Source organism: Panthera tigris, chromosome A2, assembly GCF_018350195.1.
Source record: "Panthera tigris isolate Pti1 chromosome A2, P.tigris_Pti1_mat1.1, whole genome shotgun sequence".
NCBI lineage: Eukaryota > Metazoa > Chordata > Mammalia > Carnivora > Felidae > Panthera > Panthera tigris.
Genome location: NC_056661.1, coordinates 90,263,055 through 90,282,868, shown reverse-complemented (window position 1 = coordinate 90,282,868; position 19,814 = coordinate 90,263,055). Strand labels below are relative to the sequence as shown.

General features: G+C 38.1%; 1 protein-coding gene across 9 annotated transcripts in view; it reads right to left on the bottom strand.

Annotated features, from left to right (window-relative positions):
- DMTF1 (cyclin D binding myb like transcription factor 1) overlaps positions 1–19,583 on the bottom strand; it is a 47,207-nt gene extending 27,624 nt beyond the window's left edge. For 2 of the 9 annotated variants that reach the window (XM_042965467.1, XM_042965460.1), the window contains exons 1-5: positions 19,024–19,112; positions 9,892–10,014; positions 8,409–8,525; positions 6,511–6,633; positions 2,056–2,150 (exon numbers count right to left, since the gene is read on the bottom strand). In XM_042965467.1, the coding sequence (XP_042821401.1) occupies positions 2,056–2,150; positions 6,511–6,633; positions 8,409–8,517 (327 nt within the window). In that variant the 5' untranslated portion in view covers positions 8,518–8,525; positions 9,892–10,014; positions 19,024–19,112. Of the gene's footprint in view, positions 1–2,055; positions 2,151–4,844; positions 4,952–6,510; positions 6,634–8,408; positions 8,526–9,891; positions 10,015–12,975; positions 14,083–17,117; positions 17,258–18,636; positions 18,805–19,023; positions 19,113–19,303 lie in introns of those variants that run through there. The other 7 variants (XM_042965444.1, XM_007076767.2, XM_042965448.1 and 4 more) reach the window with 7 other exon arrangements.
- Positions 19,584–19,814: the final 231 nt, after the last annotated feature.

The following is a 19,814-nucleotide window of genomic DNA, read 5'->3' as shown; positions in this document are numbered from 1 at the left end:
CCGAAAAACAAATAACCCAGTGAAGAAATGGGCAGAAAACATGAATAGACACTTCTCTAAAGAAGACATCCGGATGGCCAACAGGCACATGAAAAGATGTTCAACATCGCTCCTTATCAGGGAAATACAAATCAAAACCACACTCAGATATCACCTCACGCCAGTCAGAGTGGCCAAAATGATCAAATCAGGAGACTACAGATGCTGGAGAGGATGTGGAGAAACGGGAACCCTCTTGCACTGTTGGTGGGAATGCAAATTGGTGCAGCCGCTCTGGAAAACAGTGTGGAGGTTCCTCAGAAAATTAAAAATAGACCTACCCTATGACCCAGCAATAGCACTGCTAGGAATTTATCCAAGGGATACAGGAGTACTGATGCATAGGGGCACTTGTACCCCAATGTTTATGGCAGCACTCTCAACAATAGCCAAATTATGGAAAGAGCCTAAATGTCCATGAACTGATGAATGGATAAAGAAAATGTGGTTTATATACACAATGGAGTACTACGTGGCAATGAGAAAAAATGAAATATGGCCTTTTGTAGCAACGTGGATGGAACTGGAGAGTGTGATGCTAAGTGAAATGAGCCATACAGAGAAAGACAGATACCATATGGTTTCACTCTTAGGTGGATCCTGAGAAACGTAACAGAAACCCATGGGGGAGGGGAAGGAAAAAAAAAAAAAAAAAAAAGAGGTTAGAGTGGGAGAGAGCCAGAGCATAAGAGACTGTTAAAAACTGAGAACAAACTGAGGGTTGATGGGGGGTGGGAGGGAGGGGAGGGTGGGTGATGGGTATTGAGGAGGGCACCTTTTGGGATGAGCACTGGGTGTTGTATGGAAACCGATTTGACAATAAATTTCAAAAAAAAAAAAAAAAGAAATAACCCAAACAAAACAACCCTATAATTTGTCTAACACTGCCACTGCTCAATCTTTTAACAACTAGGTTGTGAACCAAATCACCTATGAATACACACCTATTTGTATGGTGCTGAAAACGGAATCTAAGTGGGACTACATAGTCTTTGAATTGGAAATGAATTTGACAAGCCCCATTTTGAAGAACGTGCTCTATTGCTTCAGAGAGCATGGAAAAAATTCCTGTCTAAATCACCCACTGAAATATAAGAGCAGATTATGAGAATCTCTAGCTGGGCTCAAAGCTGTTTGAAGTACATGAAAGACTCACTCCTCTAGAAATTCAGTCATTCTGGAACCACTGTGAAGTTCCCTATTGAAAAAGGCTCATAGTGCACCCACTTGAGATATCCTTAGTCCTTGATGTTATATTATCAACTTATAATTCATAATGATGTAACGCCTCTACTGTCTGCTTTAAAAATATTTTATTAAAGAAATGAAACAAAAGGACAAGATACTAAAAAGAAAGGGCCAATCAGCCAGAGATATAAACTTACAAGTAAAAGAGATTTAAGCTCCAGGCTATCTAAAAGAGCAAAGGATTCTATTACTTTTGGCAGAAATAACTCATATGAAACACAGAAGTTCACATAAAAAGAAAGCAGTAACCCGATTGTTATCCAACTTCTTAACTCAGGGTAAAATGTTATCTAGTCCTGCAAACACCAAAAGGTTCTACCTGAGCTACAACTGTCATAATTAAAATCCGTGTTAAATAACTAGCTTCCATTCATATTAGAACAGAGAACACATGTAGCCTTTCTAAATCAGTCACTAGAGAGAAGTGCTGGGTAACACTTAAAAAGCTTTATATCAATATCTTATATAACCGGTAAGATAAAATTTAAAGTTATTTAACAGCTCAAATGAGTTCATTCCATGTAGCTAAAGAATACACGTGCACCATCTGTTTCAACAGATGTGAACCACTATAGGGAATGAATTTTAAAATTCTATCTTTGCCTACTATTGTGAGATTCATACAAGTGGGGACTGGAAACCTGAATGAAATAATAAATCTTACCTCAATTCTGTCCTTTGTCAGACAAATTATGTTCTCATCATTTTATCACCTAAGGTATGTGTTAAGGATAATCCTCTTGCAGTCAGTAAAAAGACTCACTATACCTGGATCTGTGTCACAGTTCCCTCAGTAATCTCATCATCTGCCACCTCTGTGGTTGCAGTCATGGTCACCTCAAAGCTCTGATCATTTTCTGAAACTTCAAGAAGAAAGAACAATTCAATTCCAATATAATAGCAAGTTATAATTATTAAAAAAATAAAATCCATGGGAAAAAATACGTGACCATCTAATTTCCTAGCACATTCCTTGCCAATTAAGTCTATGTCTATAAAGATACAGATATATATATATATATGTTTAAGAGAAAGTCATTAAGCACCTAATAAACACTAAGTAATGCTCTGGGTGGTGGGAAGACAGCAGTGAGCAAATAAAACAGAACTGTGCCTTCATGGTGCTTATATTCTAGTAAGGAAGACACGAAATTAACATATTATGTTGGGTGTTGATAAATGAGAAAAAAGTAAAGCAGGAAAGGGAATGCACTGGGGGAGGAGATTGAAATTCTAGTTAACAGGAGAAGAGAAGTAACCCAGACTTGGAACAAAATGGGAAAGGGAGCTAGTCACACAGGTATCCTAAGAAAGAGCACTTCATGCAGAAGGAAAGCCATGGGCAGAGACTCTGAGATGGGGGCACATCTGGACTGTTCAAAGGGATGGCAAGTAGGATAGTGTAACCAGAGGACTGGTTCTGTGAGGACTTGTAGGCTAATGTAAAGACTTTGGCTTTAATTCTCAGACGGGAAACCACTGGAAGATACAGAGTGATATAATCTAATTTTTATTTTAACAGGATTACTTTGGCTACTAACAAGAAAACAGCCTGAAGGGTGGCAAGGGCACTGTGAAATCAGTTAAGAAGCTAACTCAATAATCCAGGTTAGAGAAGTCAGGGACTTGGCCCAGGGCCAAAGGCAAGTGAGGATGATGAGCAGTTCATACTGTGGATATATTTTGATATGAGAACCAACAGGATTTGTGGATAAACTAAATATGAAAGAAATTGACAACAAAAGGATGTTATTAAAGTTTTAAAAATCAGACCTACTAGAAAAATGTACCTGCCATTAATGAAATGGGAAGATTTGTAGAAGCAGCAAATTTTAGAATTTAAGAAGTTTCATGGGTTGGTTTTAAACACACTATTTTGAGATACCTACTAAACATCTAGAGTTAAGATTAAGGTTGGACTGGAATAAATCTGAACATGATCACAAGAGACAGGATTTAAAACCACCAATTCTAGGGAATGAGAAAACAAAACAGAAGCAGCAGCCTAAGAATGGAGTCCTGGAGCACTCCAATTAGAGACTAGGGACATGTGGACAGGTCAGCCTAAGAGACTCAGAAGGCACAGACAGAAAGGTAGAAGAAAACTAGAAGAATGGTTCCCTGAAAGCCAAAAGACATTATTTCAGAGAAGACTGATAAATATTCTCAGAGTAATAAATACTGTCAAAAACTGTGGATAGATCAAGTGAAGACAAAGACTAAAACAAAAAATTCATCACTGGACTTAGCAACAAGATAGTCTCTGGAGACCTGGGAAGAACAATTTTGGTGAAGTGACAGAGATGAAGGCCAGACTGGAGTGGGTTTAAGGAAGAATGGGAGATGAAATGGAGGGAAGTATATGGATTCTTTCAAAGTATTCTGCTCTAAAGGAAAGAGGAGAAGTTGGAGGGGAGCCCAAAGTGGGCTAACAGGACTTCTTATTTTAAAGAAGAAATTATAGTAGGTTTCTAACACTGATGGGAACGATCCAGTAGAGAATGAAAAGCTAATGATTCACGTGAGAAAGGAAGAAATCCTCCAACAATGTCCTTGAGTAAGTAGAAGGGATGGGATCTAGTAAAGTGAAGGGCTGGCCTTAGTGAGAAGAAAAGATGGGAACATACGGACACAGATTCATATGGACAGATTCATTTGTAGTGGTGGAAACTGGCAGAAATTATCTTCTGACTACTTCAATTTTCTCAGTAGGGTAGAAGCAAGGCTATCAGTTGAGAGTAACAAAGGTAGAGAAAATACTGGAGGTTTCAGGAATGTATGAAAGTCATCTCTGAGTGGGAGAAAAAACCATTCATTTGTTAAGTGTGGTGTGACTGGCAGGCAACAGTATGAGCCCACCTCAAGTTAATGATCATGAATTTAAAATAAGATCATTCAGCTTGCTTGTGCTGTTTTTCAATTAGCTGTGCCAGTATAGACATGAATAGCCAGGCATATTTAACCAGGATTGTGGTTTCACTAAAAACAATGAAGTGAGAGAAGGAAAAAAAGGATTTGAGGGTAAATGCAACAGTGATTATAATGATTAATTATGAGCCAAACCTGGTAGGGAGGAAATAAAAGATGGAAGTGGAAGGAACAATGAAAAAGTGGTTAAGATCAGTGGGTCCCTGAGGGGCAAAGGATTCCAAGTGTTAGAGAGGATTAGACAAAGTAACCTGGAAAGAAAGGAAGTATTGGTACAAAAACAAAGTCTGAAGTAGATCACAAATGGACTCCACTTAACAGGTAATACCAAAGGAGGTAATGGGACTAATTAATGAAGTAGTCTGGAGAACAAAAGGCAGAAGAGGATAAAGTATTGGAACAATCATCTAAATGAATAACCACCAAGAGTTGTAAATATGAGTAGGGAATGGAGAAAATGTGGTGGCAGACAGTAGCAATAAGAAGTTGTAAGTGATTTAGAATGATTAACATGAGAGTTAAGATTTTTTTAAGGAACAAATTTTTTTTATCAGCTTTATAAAGCATGTAAAGAAAACGTGAACATTAAAATGAAATTTGAAGTTAAATCTTTAAAAACTAGTATTTACCTCCATCAAGTCCAGCAAACAACGACTTGCCCATTCAGTCAGTCCCAGATGATGGTGATGATACAGGACTTCATTTTTTTACGTGACTTTTTAATGGAGAAGTTTTCCTACGTTGATTTTATCAACATGCTTTTTACAAATCTAGGGAACAATACTTCAAGCCCACTTTTCACAAATTTAGTACTACTGTAAATATTAGGCTCTAGAACATTCTCCATATGTGATGATGCTCTGACCCCACAGCAAGTAGCTCGGGTCAGTACGTCCATATTATCATACCCAGTTAAGTGAAAGAGGGTGTGAAGGGTTCAGTGTGACACCGTACATAGAATATAATAGCAAATGGACTTTGAACCTACAGTCATGATCAAGGTACTCAACTTTACCCAAATGAATTAACCAGTCTTAATTTATGTCAAAATAATCCCTCAAAAATTCTGGCTTAATAAAAAATTTTCATCTTATTTTATGTCTTGGGGACATAATGTACAGCATGGGGACTATAGTTAATAACACTCTATGGTATTCTTGGAAAATGTTAAGAGAACTTATCTTGAAACTTTTCATCACAAGGAAAAAAGTGTTAACTATGTGTGGTGGCAGATGTTAACCAGACTTATTACGTTCATTCCACAACATATACAGATACCAAATTATCATGTTGTGCACCTGAGACTAATATGTTACATGTTAATTATATCTGAATTCAAAAAATTCTAGCTTGGAAAATGTCCATATAGGATTGTATCTGTATAGACATGCCAATCATGGCTGAATCACAACCTAATGATGGTCAAATTAGAGGAGTTTTAAAAAAATCGTATGAATCATCACTAGGAGTAAAGATCATTTAATTGGAAATACATATGTCTGTCTACGTCACTGGAAGCAATATTAGCAATATTAACATTAATACTGTCTTTCCATAAAGTCTCACAGTAAACTGAAAATGGTTTCTGTTCAATTGGATAAACAATAAACTCTAAATAAAGAGTACACATCTACGTGTGAAGACAAAGTCTGCCATGATGAAAACCTAATCTTAGTTTTTTCCAAATGGATGAAGATGTGATTGCGCTTGATGCTGAGTGCAAAATCAAAGTTCTCAAAGACCAGAATGCTTGGGTATGACTTTAGGCAAGTTATTGTATCTCTCCGTGCCTTAGTTTTCCTAAAAAATTTATGAAACAGGGATCATAATACCTACTCTACAGCATGCTTTCTCAATGAGGGCAAAATATGCTTGCATCTAGGAGGGGTGTGTGTGGAAAAAAAGTATCCTCTTTGTTATTAAAATGCTACATACATACAGTACATTAAAACACACACACACACACACACACACACACACACACACACACCAGTGTATCTGTGGTATTACAATTTCACTGGGGAGAGCATGATCAGGAGAAAATGTCTAAAAAAAGCTTGGGGTGGGGAGGGTGATAATTGTCAATGAAAAAGGCTGAAAAAATTCAAATAGGCAACATATGCAAAAGCATTTAGAGCCATGCCCACTCATTAAGTATTAGTAAAAAGAGGTTTTTTTGACTAAATGAAGAGAAAAATAATGGGTCTAAGTCTACCTTGAAATGCCAACTTGATCTCGCACAAGCTAAAATCAGATTTCAAAAGGGAACTGCGTTCTTCGTACATGGTGACTTACGTGGAAGTGCAACAACTGATATGCAAGGAGTAGAATCATCAATACTCTGATCATCCTCAGAAGACAGACAAAGCCTTTTATGTGGAGGTTCAGTACTATCTTCTGAGTCTATTTCATCAGCTTCTAATGAAACAAAATAAAACAAAAATCTCAAAAATCTTCAAACCAATGAAGAAAAACCCACATCTTCAACAAGTGTGAAACAATCTTATCTATTTGCTCAGTTAACCCAGTTGTGCAAGTAGGACCCCCAACGACACTGCTGTCTCTATCCACAGTGCAGGGCCTCAGCTCCTATTTTTATGACAAGAACTATGAAGAGAGGTGCTACTTTTTAAACATCACACTTTTGTACTACCAACTATCTGTCTTTCCAAATATTTTACATGCAAAGACAGGGCTGGTTATTCAATTCATTCAGTTATTTACTGAATGCCTACTATGTGCTAAGTGCTGCGAACAGAACAATGACAGATACCCTTGACTGTCAAGGCACTCACAGGGTAATAGAGGAGATGACTAAACCGACAATTTCAAAATTGTGTTCTAAGAGCTATGCGAGGGGAATGAAGAAGCTGTTTCATGGGCAGAGGGGAGAGGCACTTAATTTAGACTACAGGTGAAGGTTTCCCAGAGGAAGTGTGTTGAACCGGAAAGAACTTGAATGAACAGAAACCAGGGGAAAATGATTATTACTGGCACTAGGAATAATTATTTGTGGTGACAGTATAGTATGAAAAGCTTAAGGTGTGTTAGGAAAATGAAGACAGCTATGAATTACTAGGACATAGGTATATGAAATGTGGCAGGAAGGGAGGCTAGCAGAAAAGCTGACATGGTAGGAGGCCATCACTGTGTTCTAAAAACCATGTGAAACTTAAAAAAAAAAAAACAACAACCTTCCTCCACTACTGAGCATCATGACCAAGGTCAATGGCAATATGAAAGATGAATTAGCAGGGAGACTTGTTAAAAGGCTACTGGGGCCTCCCAGGTGAGAAATGAGACTCTAAACTAAGAAAGGGGAACTTGAGACCAAGGAAGCAATGGACTCAAGAAACAAAATACTATCAACAAGTCTTCATGATAGAATGAATGTAGGAGATGAAAGAAGGGTTTATTCCTACCACATTTATGATCTGGGATACTAAGTAATGAAATTGAGAAAGAGAGAACCAGGTCTCGGAATTTTGTGAAAGATTTCAGTTTGGAACATGTGATATTTAAGGTGTCTATGAGAAACACAAAGAATTCAGAATAAAGACAGAAATTTGAATCATTTTAATAGGTAGGTGGTACTTAAAATCACAAGTTTGAATAAAATTACCAGAAATTAAGTATTGAATGAGAAGAGAAGATAAAACCTAGGTTGAACAAAGATAAACTTAAAGCAAAATGAATATAAATACGGAATAGGTAGAGAAGTGACAACAAAATCACAAGCCTCAGCCTCTTGAATCTTAACTGATTACAGATAATGATATTAAATCTTATTCAAATAGTCATGTAAAATCCTCTTCTACAGATTCCAGAAAAAATTGACAGGATTGCTTTTACATTTTTTAACGTGCTATATACATTGCCGGCACCAAATGATATCAAAGAGAAAGTGTTAATTACAGTTAATCCATCATCTTTGGAGGCCCAATTCATTCTACTTATTTATAAAGTAGCTACGAAAGTCAAAAAAAGTTAAAATTTATGGCAAATTAAAAAAATATAAAGGTATATTTTAAAAACATAAAAATATAAATTAAGATTAATTCATAAGCCAAAAAGAGAACTCCCATTTCTATTATCCTAGCCCAAACTCTCAATCAGGGTAATAACGATCAAAGGGAATGTGAAATCCAGAAATCCAGAAAGATCCATAATTACATGTCAGCAAGTTTTCCTACCATTCTGAGGGCAATGAAGAATGAGGTTCCCGTCTGTGTCCTGAGTCAAAGTCACAGAGTTCACAGTTTCTACTGTTACTGTGTCAGAATCCTCTTCAACTGTGCTCATACTCAAATCTACATAATAGATTTCAGATTTAAAAAATTACTCCCAAATATGAACATAAAGTAGCCCCCAACTTCCCCCACCTCCCCATAAAAAAACCCTCACAATTTATACGTGCTATACAGTGCTCTTTATGTGAAATTCCAATGGCAGTACAGACTTGAAATTTTTCAAAAGGTTATATCCGTGATTCAGAATAAAATGTAATAGTCTGCAAGAATCTGCTTCTCTAATTAAAAACCTACAGCATTTTTTTAATGTTTATTTATTTTGAGGTGGGGGGAAGATAGAGAATCCCAAGCAGGCTCCAGGCTGTCAGCGCAGAGCCCCACATGGGGCTGGCTCTCACAAACCATGAGATCATGACCTGAGCCAAAATCAAGAGTCAGACACTTAACTGACTGAGCCCCCATAGCATTTAGTTTTTAAAAAGACTTGTTTTTACCACATCCAATGAAAAAGACTCTGTTCCAAGTTGTTTCATCAATAAAATATGAGGTCTTATCAGTAAAACTCTCACCACTTTTTATTTACTGGCAACTTTGATACATTCAAATAGGTGTTTAACTTCTGATTCTTTCAGAAGATGGATTAAACCTTTTATCTTAGAAAGCATCGATAAATCTAAGAATTACTTCTCCAAAACACTTTTTACAAGTATGTAAGCTCTATTATTAGCTGAAACTAAGAACACTAAAAAATCATTCTCATCATTTTCCCCCCCTCATAATATTAAACAAGTACGTACATTCATCATTGACCAAATTGCTTTTTAAATGGATATAGTGCAAGGCCTTCTTTTGAAATAGAGAACTGATTTTGTTTAGAGGGCCTTCACCTGCTATTTTACACATATATCATTTTCCTCTTGTTCAGACGGACTGAATGATCAGAGTCTCACAGTATAATACCTCATGGCTAACGGAAGGAAATGTATTGAATTAAAATCAAGGGCCTGGCTGAAGTATTCCAGTTAACCTTATAATGTTCAATGAAGTTTTTCCCTTAATACTCAATTTTGTTCTTGTCCACATACTTTTTTACCAACTAAACAAGAGGCCATAAGGCTTAATGTGTACTACTCACTCAGTATTTATTTGGTTCCTATACACAACATATTAGTCTGCTCATATATTTACCATTTATTTAAGTACATTTTCGCTTGCCAGAAAAACTTAAGATCTATTGATATTTACAGGGTGAAGACCCAGTGATTCGTTCAGGTTTTACTATACAAATCACTGCCTTAAAAGGACATCATTTTGCAATAATAAAAGACGACAGGTCCCAAATTCAAGATAAATAGAAATCACAATCTAGTTATAACCAAAATTTGCAAAACACAAGGTGACATCCTTGGAATAAAGGCAGGCTTACCTAGAAAATAGATGGATCAGGTATAGCCCTTCCCACAGAATCAAGTCGCCTTCCCTTAGACACCAGCATCACTTTCATGTTATCCAGATTGCTTCTCGCCCATATTCCTACCTCTGCAACACTCTGAAAAAGTAACAGCATTACACAATAAGGCTTAATAAGAACAAACAACTGTGTGCTAGCCGTATGCCCAGGACACTCTAGCCTCAATCCTCTGTGATGTCTTAACTAGAAAAAGAATGACAAAAACCAGAATTCTTTTCTAAACAGACCTTTTAGAACTCAGCCTCTAAAAGTATTCCCCAGTGAAAGGCAGAAATGATGAGATCTGTACCTATTAAGTTCATTTAGAGGCAGTTTCTCAGCCTCAACAGGCAGTCTCAGAAAAAATAGGTTAAACTATGCTACTAGTTCAACGAACTGTAGACCAAGGTATGTGCAACATGACCCAAGATGTAGAGTGCCACAAATGTTACTAGTAACTGTATTTTTTCTTTGTAACAATTTACTAACACCTCTTTACACATAATACCGTATTTCATCCTAAAGCATTACAAACTGTATCCTATCTGTGATCAAACCTGCCTATAGATCTGTGGAAAAAAGAAACCCTCAACAGTTGAGCCAGAAAGGTAAATTACAAGCAAGCTCTTGAATGCAATGTGAAACTTACAAAATCTGAAATGATTTTTAAAGGTTTGTTTCAATAAACTCATTATCATCCCAAAGCTTCAACCAAAGAATCAAAAAGTACAGCAGGATTCGAGATTCAAGGGAATGATTCAGCAAAAATTAATGATTAACATTTCATTTTAGCAATGTCCTAATTAGAACTCATCTCCAAGATGGTTATATTTGGAGAATTGCTACTCATAAATAAGTCTGCAGTGAAAAGGTAGAGATCCTACTAGGGTCAACTCCAGTCAACTATTAAATTTCATGTTTTTCTTATTTCTGAATCCATTAAATTTTCTTTAAAAGGTGGTAATACTGAAGATAGAGAAATTCAATTCTAAAAAAAAATCCATAAACTTACCAAAAGCAGAGTTCACTCTCTTTGTGTATGTTTGTAAACGTGTATACACTACAGAGTACAAGCAACTTATATTTTGCTTTTTAAGAATTAATTCACATTAAACAGTATGATGAAACCTAACTGAAGCTAGGTACCTAACTGAAGTTTTCTGTATCACTTAGAATTTACACCATATTAAAAAAATGACATTATTTAACAATGACCCTATCGATGGACATTTATGTTTTTCCTAATTTTTCATTTCCTTAAAACATACTGGAACATTTATATACTCTATTTCCTTGAACATTAATGGAAATTATTACATGAAAGAAAATGACAAAATTTAGAACTTTTTAAATTTTTTAAATTTTACTTATGTATTTTGGGAGAGAGACAGAGCATGAGCAAGGGGAGGGGCAGACAGAGGGAGGGAGAATCTGTACTGACAGAGTGGAGCCCAATGTGGGGCTTGAACTGTGAGTTCACGACCTAAGCCAAAATCAAGTCGGATGCTTAACTGAGTGAACCATGCAGGTGCCCCAAAATTTAGAACTCTTAAGTCACACTGAGACAGGGAAACTGTAAAGGACCTATGAAAAAGAGCTGGTTTCTATTCGTTTTCCTGCTTCTATTTTTGCCAATACCTGCACTCCCACCTTACACATGCCTTAATATATGTCCCCCTTGTAAGGGTCAAGGAGTTAATTATTTCTTTGACGTCTTCCACTACAACTGATAACAACTTTGAAGTGGCCAGGTGAGGTCCTCATGAAACTTCTCCAAGACCACTGACTCCAAACACCTTGACAAAAGACCCTGGCTCCAGAGCATAAGTGACTTATGGAGGACACCTGAGCACTCGTCCTTGTTTGATCAGTTACTGGAAGCCTGAGAGGACATGTACACCAGGCCACTATCCTTAATAAAAACTCCAGACCCCCCCAAGCAAAGATGAGACTCATGCTCCTTTTCCTTTCTGAGTCTCCCAGATGCTCTGTATCTGCTGTCTCCAATATCTTCATTAAACTCTGTCCTCCCTTCTTGCTGGCTTGAGCCTGATCTCCATCCTGCGTGAAGCTTACAACCCTTTTGGCTGGTCCTGTGGGACCCCTTCTGAGTCCTCTGACCTGGCCTGCCTGCATCAGTTTTCCAGAAATGTTGTTCAAATTTATATCCAAACCAAGGAAGTATAATCTCTATTCCTGGCAACCGTTCTTTTGTTAAAAAGAAAGCACAAAGCAAGAAACAGCACAAGACTTCATTTGATAGGTGCAAAACAGTCACAGGTTTAGCATTTTAATCAATGTCATCTCAGGACCCAAATTAATCCAAAACTCTAAGAAAAAATAAAGGCAGATTTGAGGCAATATGGAGATAAAGTGAGATAACAGTGTAAGAAAAAAGGGAGTCTGAAACAGCTAGCTAGATGCAATCAGTATTTCATTCTTGACAAGCTGTATTGATTACAGGTGATTCCATGCAGTGTGCGGTGTACCAGCTTTAAATAAGAAATCTGGGTCCGGTTTTTAAAGTTCAGCAACTCATGTTTGAGACTAGTAAATGGTTCTAAGGTGCTGTGCAAATTAACAAGCATATGTGGTCAATCAACAAATATTTATCACATGTCTACTATCTACATGTTAGGTGCTCTCTAGGCATTGGGGATATGGTAGTCACTTTTATTTTTTTACCATCTTGCTCTCGACTCATTTTCCAGGGGTCTCTCCCATTTCCCACCATAGTTAGAGCTACAAGGTCTAACTTAAATATCTTAAATATTATTAATATTTAAGAAACTGACCTGGTTTTACCTTCAATTATTTTTATTAGGTAACACATTTACATGGTTCAAAATTCAAAATATAAAGAGGGTTATACAGTTTAGTCTACTTCCCGTTCCAGTTCCCCAGTCATCCAGCCCCCCTCCCTGTATAGGTGAACTCATCAATTTCTCAGGCTTCCTTACACTTATCTTATGCATTGAAAAGTCAATACAGCCCTTCCTACTCTTCCTACACATACTCTTTTTACAGAAATAGTATCATACTACCAACACTGAACAGTACCTTAAAGGCTACTTTCCACTGCCTCAGCAGCAAGATGAGGAGACATCACTACAGCACGCAACTGCAAGGTAGCCAACGGATTAGCAATGGCAAAGTCCCTAAAGTGGGACCGCTTTGGCCTGTTGCAGGAAAAAAAAAAAAAACAACCCCACAGCTGGTATCGCAGAGGCTTTCCATAAAGAGGGAGAGCAGCTGAACTGAAGATTGGAGATAAAGACTGGGGCAGATCTCACAAGGCTGTACAAATCCTTGGACGATTTTCAGTTGAGGAATATAATTTACATTTTTAAAAGATCACTTAGACTGCAGTATGGAGAATGGATAGGTAAGTCAGAAGAGATGAAAGCAAAGGAAGGAGGCTGGAAAAAGGATATATTTTGGAGGTAGTGTTGACAGGATCTGCTGAATGAAGAGATGATGGAGATTAAGAGAAAGTGAACTATCTCAAGCTGTTTCCTAGGCTTCTGGCTTTAACAGCTGAGTTTGGGGGCACTTAGATATATTTCATTACGTATTTGCATTACTATTTGTATGAATAATTAAAGTTGTAAGACATTCAAATGAAGATATTAAGTTGACAGGTGGAAGCTGGAATTCAACAAACAGGATTAGACCTATGAAGACAAGCTTAAGTTGGTGGCATGCAAGTACTTTTTAAAAAGATCACCCAGAGAGATCGTGGTACAAAACGCTTATAAGGGAACATTTATATTCGCATTTAAATAAATATATTTCTTTTCATCTAAAGCTCCCAATGAGTGAGAACCCTATTTAACGTAGAACAAAAGAACAACTCTGGATCTAGTGTTTAACACAGAATTCAAAGAAATGAATCCTTCGTCCTACTTCATTCTGGTATTGATGGAAAGTTCTTATTCAATGGATTATCTTAGACTGGTGTTTTCATCAACTGAATCTACATACAGGTATAACTCATTTTATCACGCTTCACAGAAAGGGAGTTATTTTATAAACTGAAGGTTTATAGCAATCTTGCATTAAGCAAGCCTATCCACACTATACTTCCAACAGGTCACTTAGGTCTGTGTCACATTTTGGTAATTCTCAAACTATTTCCAACTTTTTCATTATTACAGTTGACCTTTGAACAATACATATTTGAACTGAATGTGTCCACTTATATGTGGATTTTTTTACAATACAGTACTGTAAATGTATTTTCTTAGCCATGTTTTTCCTCTACTGTAAGAATACATGATACATTTAACATACAAAATGTGTTAATTGACTGTTATTATTAAGTCTTCTCAGCAAGAGTAGGTTATTAGTAGTTTTGGGGGAGTCAAAAGTTATACATGGATTTCTGACTGCCCAGGGGGGCATCACCCCTAAGCTCCCATTATAAGCTCCCAAGAACTGTATACTGGCTGTGGCCATCTGTGATCAGTGATTAAGACTAGCTGAAAGCTCAGGTGATATTTTTTAATATAGGCACATTGAATATACATACAATGCATGTGTATACATATTGAGTTTTTTGACATGCTATTCACGTTTTTAAATGAACTACCGTAAAGTATAAACAGAACTTTTACATGCACTGGGAAACCAAAACTCATTTGACTTGTTTTATTGCAACCTTTACTGCAGCAGTATGGGATTGAGCCTGCAGCTATTTCTTTTTTAAATATATATATTTTTAAGTTTATTTTGAGAGACAAAGGGGCAGGGGGTGGCAGCAGAGAGGGAGGGAATCCCAACCTGCACTGATAGTGCTGAACTTGATGCAGCGCTTGAGCCCACGAACTGCAACATCATGACCTGAGCCAAGATCAAGCAAGAGTCGACGCTTAACTGAATGAGCCACCCAGGAACCCCTCCTCTGTAACGTTTTTGTGATGTTCTTCCAAACATACTGTCACATCTTTTAGAACTTTTTTTGCACTTATTTTTTTTTGTAGTATTTTTCACTATGTCTACTTACTCTTCCACAGCATTTTTAATGGGTACTTAGTATCTAAGTTTATCTAACCATGATCCTATAAATGAACATTTTTCTTTGAGGTCATACTATTATAAAGACCTCATACTGACCACCAACATACCGATCATTGCATATAACTAATGCCTTAGGACACGCTTATAAGTGGATTTGCTTAGTAATATTTAATAAAGATGTGTTTGAAAATAATCTGAAAGAATAAACCTCTTTGCTAATTAGAAAGTCTTAGTGGAAGAGAATAATTAACAAATGCTTGTATCCTCAACATGTGTACACAGCGGGCTGGCAGAATAGAAAGCTGCAGAATATTGATTTTATTCAAGATAGGAATAGGGACTTGAGGTTGAATGCTTCGGATTGTTGTTCCAGGCCCATGGGGATTTGCTTTTCTGTACACTTTGTGGAAAAGTCTGAGAAGCAAAGCTACAAATGAACATAAAGCATACTAGACTAAGGTAACAAATGATCACTAATAGCTGAGTTTTAGTGGCAAAATATAGCTGTATGCCATATCAATAGTTGTTTGTAGAGTTTATTTTAATAGGCTTTAGTCACGCTTTGATTTTAACTACGAACAATTGAAAACAATGTCTAAGAGATTTCTTGGCAACATGGTTCATTTCAAGGTGTAGCATTTCATACCTGGTCTGGCAACAATGTTGCTTATTAAAAACAAAGAATATTTTTTACCCAGTGCATGATTTAAGAGCTTATAATATGTATTTGGCTACATTTAAAAATTTTATTCATTCAAAACTGAGCACTTCATGCAAGGTACCATTAGAAGCTCTTTAAATGATGGTAAATAAAGATCAGTGTTCACAACCCACTGCTGGAAGAATGGCCTGACAACAGTGTACATAGCCAAAATGACAGCTAAAAAAAAAAGGGATCGTGTAAATAAATAAAATTAAAAACTGTTCATAAAGGGCTCTCCAGTGTGCCTTTTCCTGACAGCTTCTGGGATTCAGTCATGGAATGGAGTATCTTCCCACAAACTTGAAGCAGCAGACATGTTAAACAGGTTCCTTCTTTTATTTATCATTTATCTTTATGGAATCAAAACAAAACCAAAACCTATTTGTGATTTCTATTACAAGGATGTTCTTCACAAAATGAAAAAAAGAGGGGGCGATGATACAAAAGCACACACAAACATTTAATATATCTGTACATTTAGCATACTTGGCACAGTTTATCATTTTCTCAGGTCACTTCATATCCTTTGAGGACAGAAAAAGCTTTGGAACTGAAATTACAAAGCATTTAAAGGTACAGCAATTCAAAAACAATTCTTTTATATGGGGGGAAAAAAGTGCTGACGATTAGGGCAGTAAGAGAAAATTGACTATTAAAAAGAAAACTCCATTCCAAGAAGGCAGATTACCATCTCCTGTTAAATAAGCAGCCTCTAAGACATTAGAACTCTTCCTAAACTTCATTGCTACTCGAAACTTTTGACGTCCCCGCAACAAATGAAAGTGTGTGTTCAGTATGATCTAGGACCTCAATACTTTAAACAACTTCCCTGCCCCACTAAATTTTTAACATCTATGTGCCAGGTTGTAAATCCCTAGGGATGCTCGTGTTTCACATTAGTGCATTCATCTTCACAGGTGTTAACTTAAGCCAATGTACTTAATGGAGCATGACAAAAGCAACTGCTTATAATAATGAGAGGTTACTGTCAGGACATACAAATTTATTACAACGTTAATAAAAACTATAGGGTCTGTAGATGTTGGAGAAATAAGTGAGGTGAATAAAAAGAAAGGCATTATGTGGGGGAAGGGAAGGACTAGTTTTGTTGTTTTTATTTCAACAGTAACTAGCCATTTCTAACCTTACAAATAGGCTTCTCTCTCTCACTGCCTCAGGGTGAAAGGAGATAAACTTGCCCCATCTTTAAAGAAAAAGAAAAAGCCAGTAAAGAGAAGTGAACTTAAAAAAGATTCAAGAGGATAGGTCTTCTTTTGATATAATTCTATCAGTAATCTTTTTCCAGCCACACTCTGCTTCCAAAGATCGAATCCTAATTCCAAAATGTTCTTGTGATTGCTTCCTCTCAAAATACTTTTAAAATCTCAACATTCTGAAATACAGAGTATATATTTATTCATCTAACTGCTCAAAGTATGAACTTAAAGTTCTAAGCAAGAATGCAATGCCCAGTACTTACTGATTAACTGTAGATGAAGACAGGGCAATAGCATTTTGGCTCCACCATCTAGCTCAACTGCAATCAATTAAAGAGATTCACGCAGAAAATGCAGATTCTAGATCAGTCCCAAAAAGCATATTTTGGTGTGAGCCTATCAACTAAAGTAGTAAAAAAAAATAAATAAATAAAAAAAAAAAATAAATTAGCTTTTTGGTGGCACATAAGTATATGGAAGTAAAAATAATGAGATAAAATTATCACAAAACATGAAATGTATTTTTCTTCATAACTGTAATTTTTCCCCCTGACAAATTCAAGCTGTTTTTTTTGCCCCTGGTGAATGAAACAACTCTCACATCAAATTTTACACCCTGGCAATTTTTTCCTAAGGCTGAGAGATTTAATTTTAATTTTTTCTTAAAACTTAACTAAATTTCTGTATCTGAGCCTAATAAACCATCTCTTATCACTACACCTTCTTAGTAAAACGCTACGTTTTCGGCATATTATCACCAGAGTCTTTAAATGTTACAGCGGTGGTAATTACTCAAATTACTAAAAACCAGAAAACAGTGATACTAAAAAGCTGGGAACAAATTTAAAGCCAGCTCACAGAAAGAATCCTAATGGGAAAATATGAAACCCTTTGAAAAAGAAAAAAAGATTTTCCGTTTGTAAAACTTTCAACACAATGGAAGAATATTTTCTTACTTAGACTGTAGCTTAAACGCTATAAATGGTTAATCGTCTTTCACGAATTAAAAATAAAAGTATTATTAGTACAAGATCAAAAATTTCGAAACGGTATATTCTATGCTGACAACATTGCATATTCGAAAGTCACCCTACAAAATACGCATTTTATCGGATGTCCCAACAACCTGCCTCGCCTGTCAGAAGGAACACAGACGATCAATCAAGTTATGAGAAAGCAACCACACACTGCATTTGAATTTCCAAATTCAATCATGCAAAGTAGAGATAAGTCCTGACTTATATTTCATGTAATTGTAACCCTCCCCTTAACTTCACCGAATATTTTTATTATAAAAATACATGCTGTATCATTCAACCGCATAGAACGGCACTTGGCCACCTCTACTGTCGTATCTATGCCGGAGAATGGGTCAAAACAAAGTATATTTTTAAGGACAAGAAGATTAAAAAATTTAAAAACTCATTCAGAACTCAACATATGACGATTACTACTTTGCAGACGCATTTTACTGTTCTCGGCACGACTAGGGCACTCTCACTCGCAGTTAGTCCCTGCCCCTCCTTCTTAAAAGAGCCTGACATATTATGGCCAAGCAACCCCGATTCCCTCGGCACGGGCCTTGAATAGCAGAGCTAGAATGAATCCCAAAAGATGGAAGAGTCTAAGACGCAAACAAGGTAAAAGAAAAAAAAAAGGGGGGAGGGGGGACAAGACCCGCCCAACTCTCTCAAGCCCACCTCTCTTCAATGGACTACATAAGCCTGAAAAGGAAATAAACAAAAAAGGAACACCAAGAGAAAGCAACTAAGGCTCCCTTACTCTCTGCATTCTCGGGCCCAATTCTCTACCGAAGCTCTCGGCCCACCCCACCCCCAGGGGTCCCGGCGCCATTTAGCTCCTCCGAAGCCGCCGCCATTTTCCGCCCCCGCCGGATCGCTGCTGCGCCTCGGCGGCCGCTCGCTACCCCACTCAGTAGCCCGAGCCACTGCCGCGGGCCGGGCCCCGAGAGGGAGGCCCTGGCCTGAGCGTGCGGGGACGGCAGCTTCAGCGTCACGAAGGCCCAGCTCCGACCCCGCCCGCGGTGCCCGGGCGCCCAGAGCCTGCGCCGGCCGGCGGGAACAGGATGGCAGCAAGGGGGCCGGACAGGCTCCACTGGGCGGAGCGGCCCTGGCGGCGGTTGGGACCTGAAGGTTCCATCGCACTTACTTCCTGTTTTGGGTCCGGGCACTTTGGAAGAACCAGGATGGAGGCTCCAAAAAATACCAGGATGGAGGAAGCAGCCACGGGCAAGAGTGGCTGCAGCTGGAGTGAGCGAGCGCGACAAGCCACCGGAAACGGAGCTACGGCCGCGCCCCGCCCCCAGCCCCCGCACGCTCCCCCTCCCGCGCTCCGCTCCCTCGGGACTGCTGTGTCTGTTGGCTGCTCGCGTCACTTCCGACCAAGTCGGAGCGCGAAAAAAGGTCTCGGGTAATTGGAGCTTCGGTACCGTTCTGGGTAACGTTCGTTTGCGGTCCGCAGCTTCTCTTTTCCTACTGGGAAACCTCGGTACTGACATTTCCGCTGCTGATGCTGTAAAGAAGGCCCATCTTTCTTTGGCGTAACTGGGGTCTTTCTGGCTCTGGTGGCAGTGGCGCCCCGCTGGCCGAGTTTCATAAATTCGCAGAGCTCAGAGCGGAGACAGCCGGGTGTGGAACGGAGTGAATGCCGTGTCTAGATGCAAAAGAAAGTTGGAAATTCTGTGTGGCCCTTCACACTTAGTTTGCGTTGCCCTAGGCGCTCGGTGTGAGGTGTACCCTCTTTGGGCGTGTGATGTTGTTCTGGTCAAATGTATCCTTTGTGAGCGAAGGGAGGTGCTACTATAATGCACAGTCCGTCTTGAAGCGTAGGTTTTCTGAGCCAGCTGCTCTTGAGTAAGTGGGAAGCTTTTAGGAAGGACCTATACTCGGACCGAGCCCCTAGACCAGCCTTTTAGAAGCTCTATGAGACCCTGGCAGAGA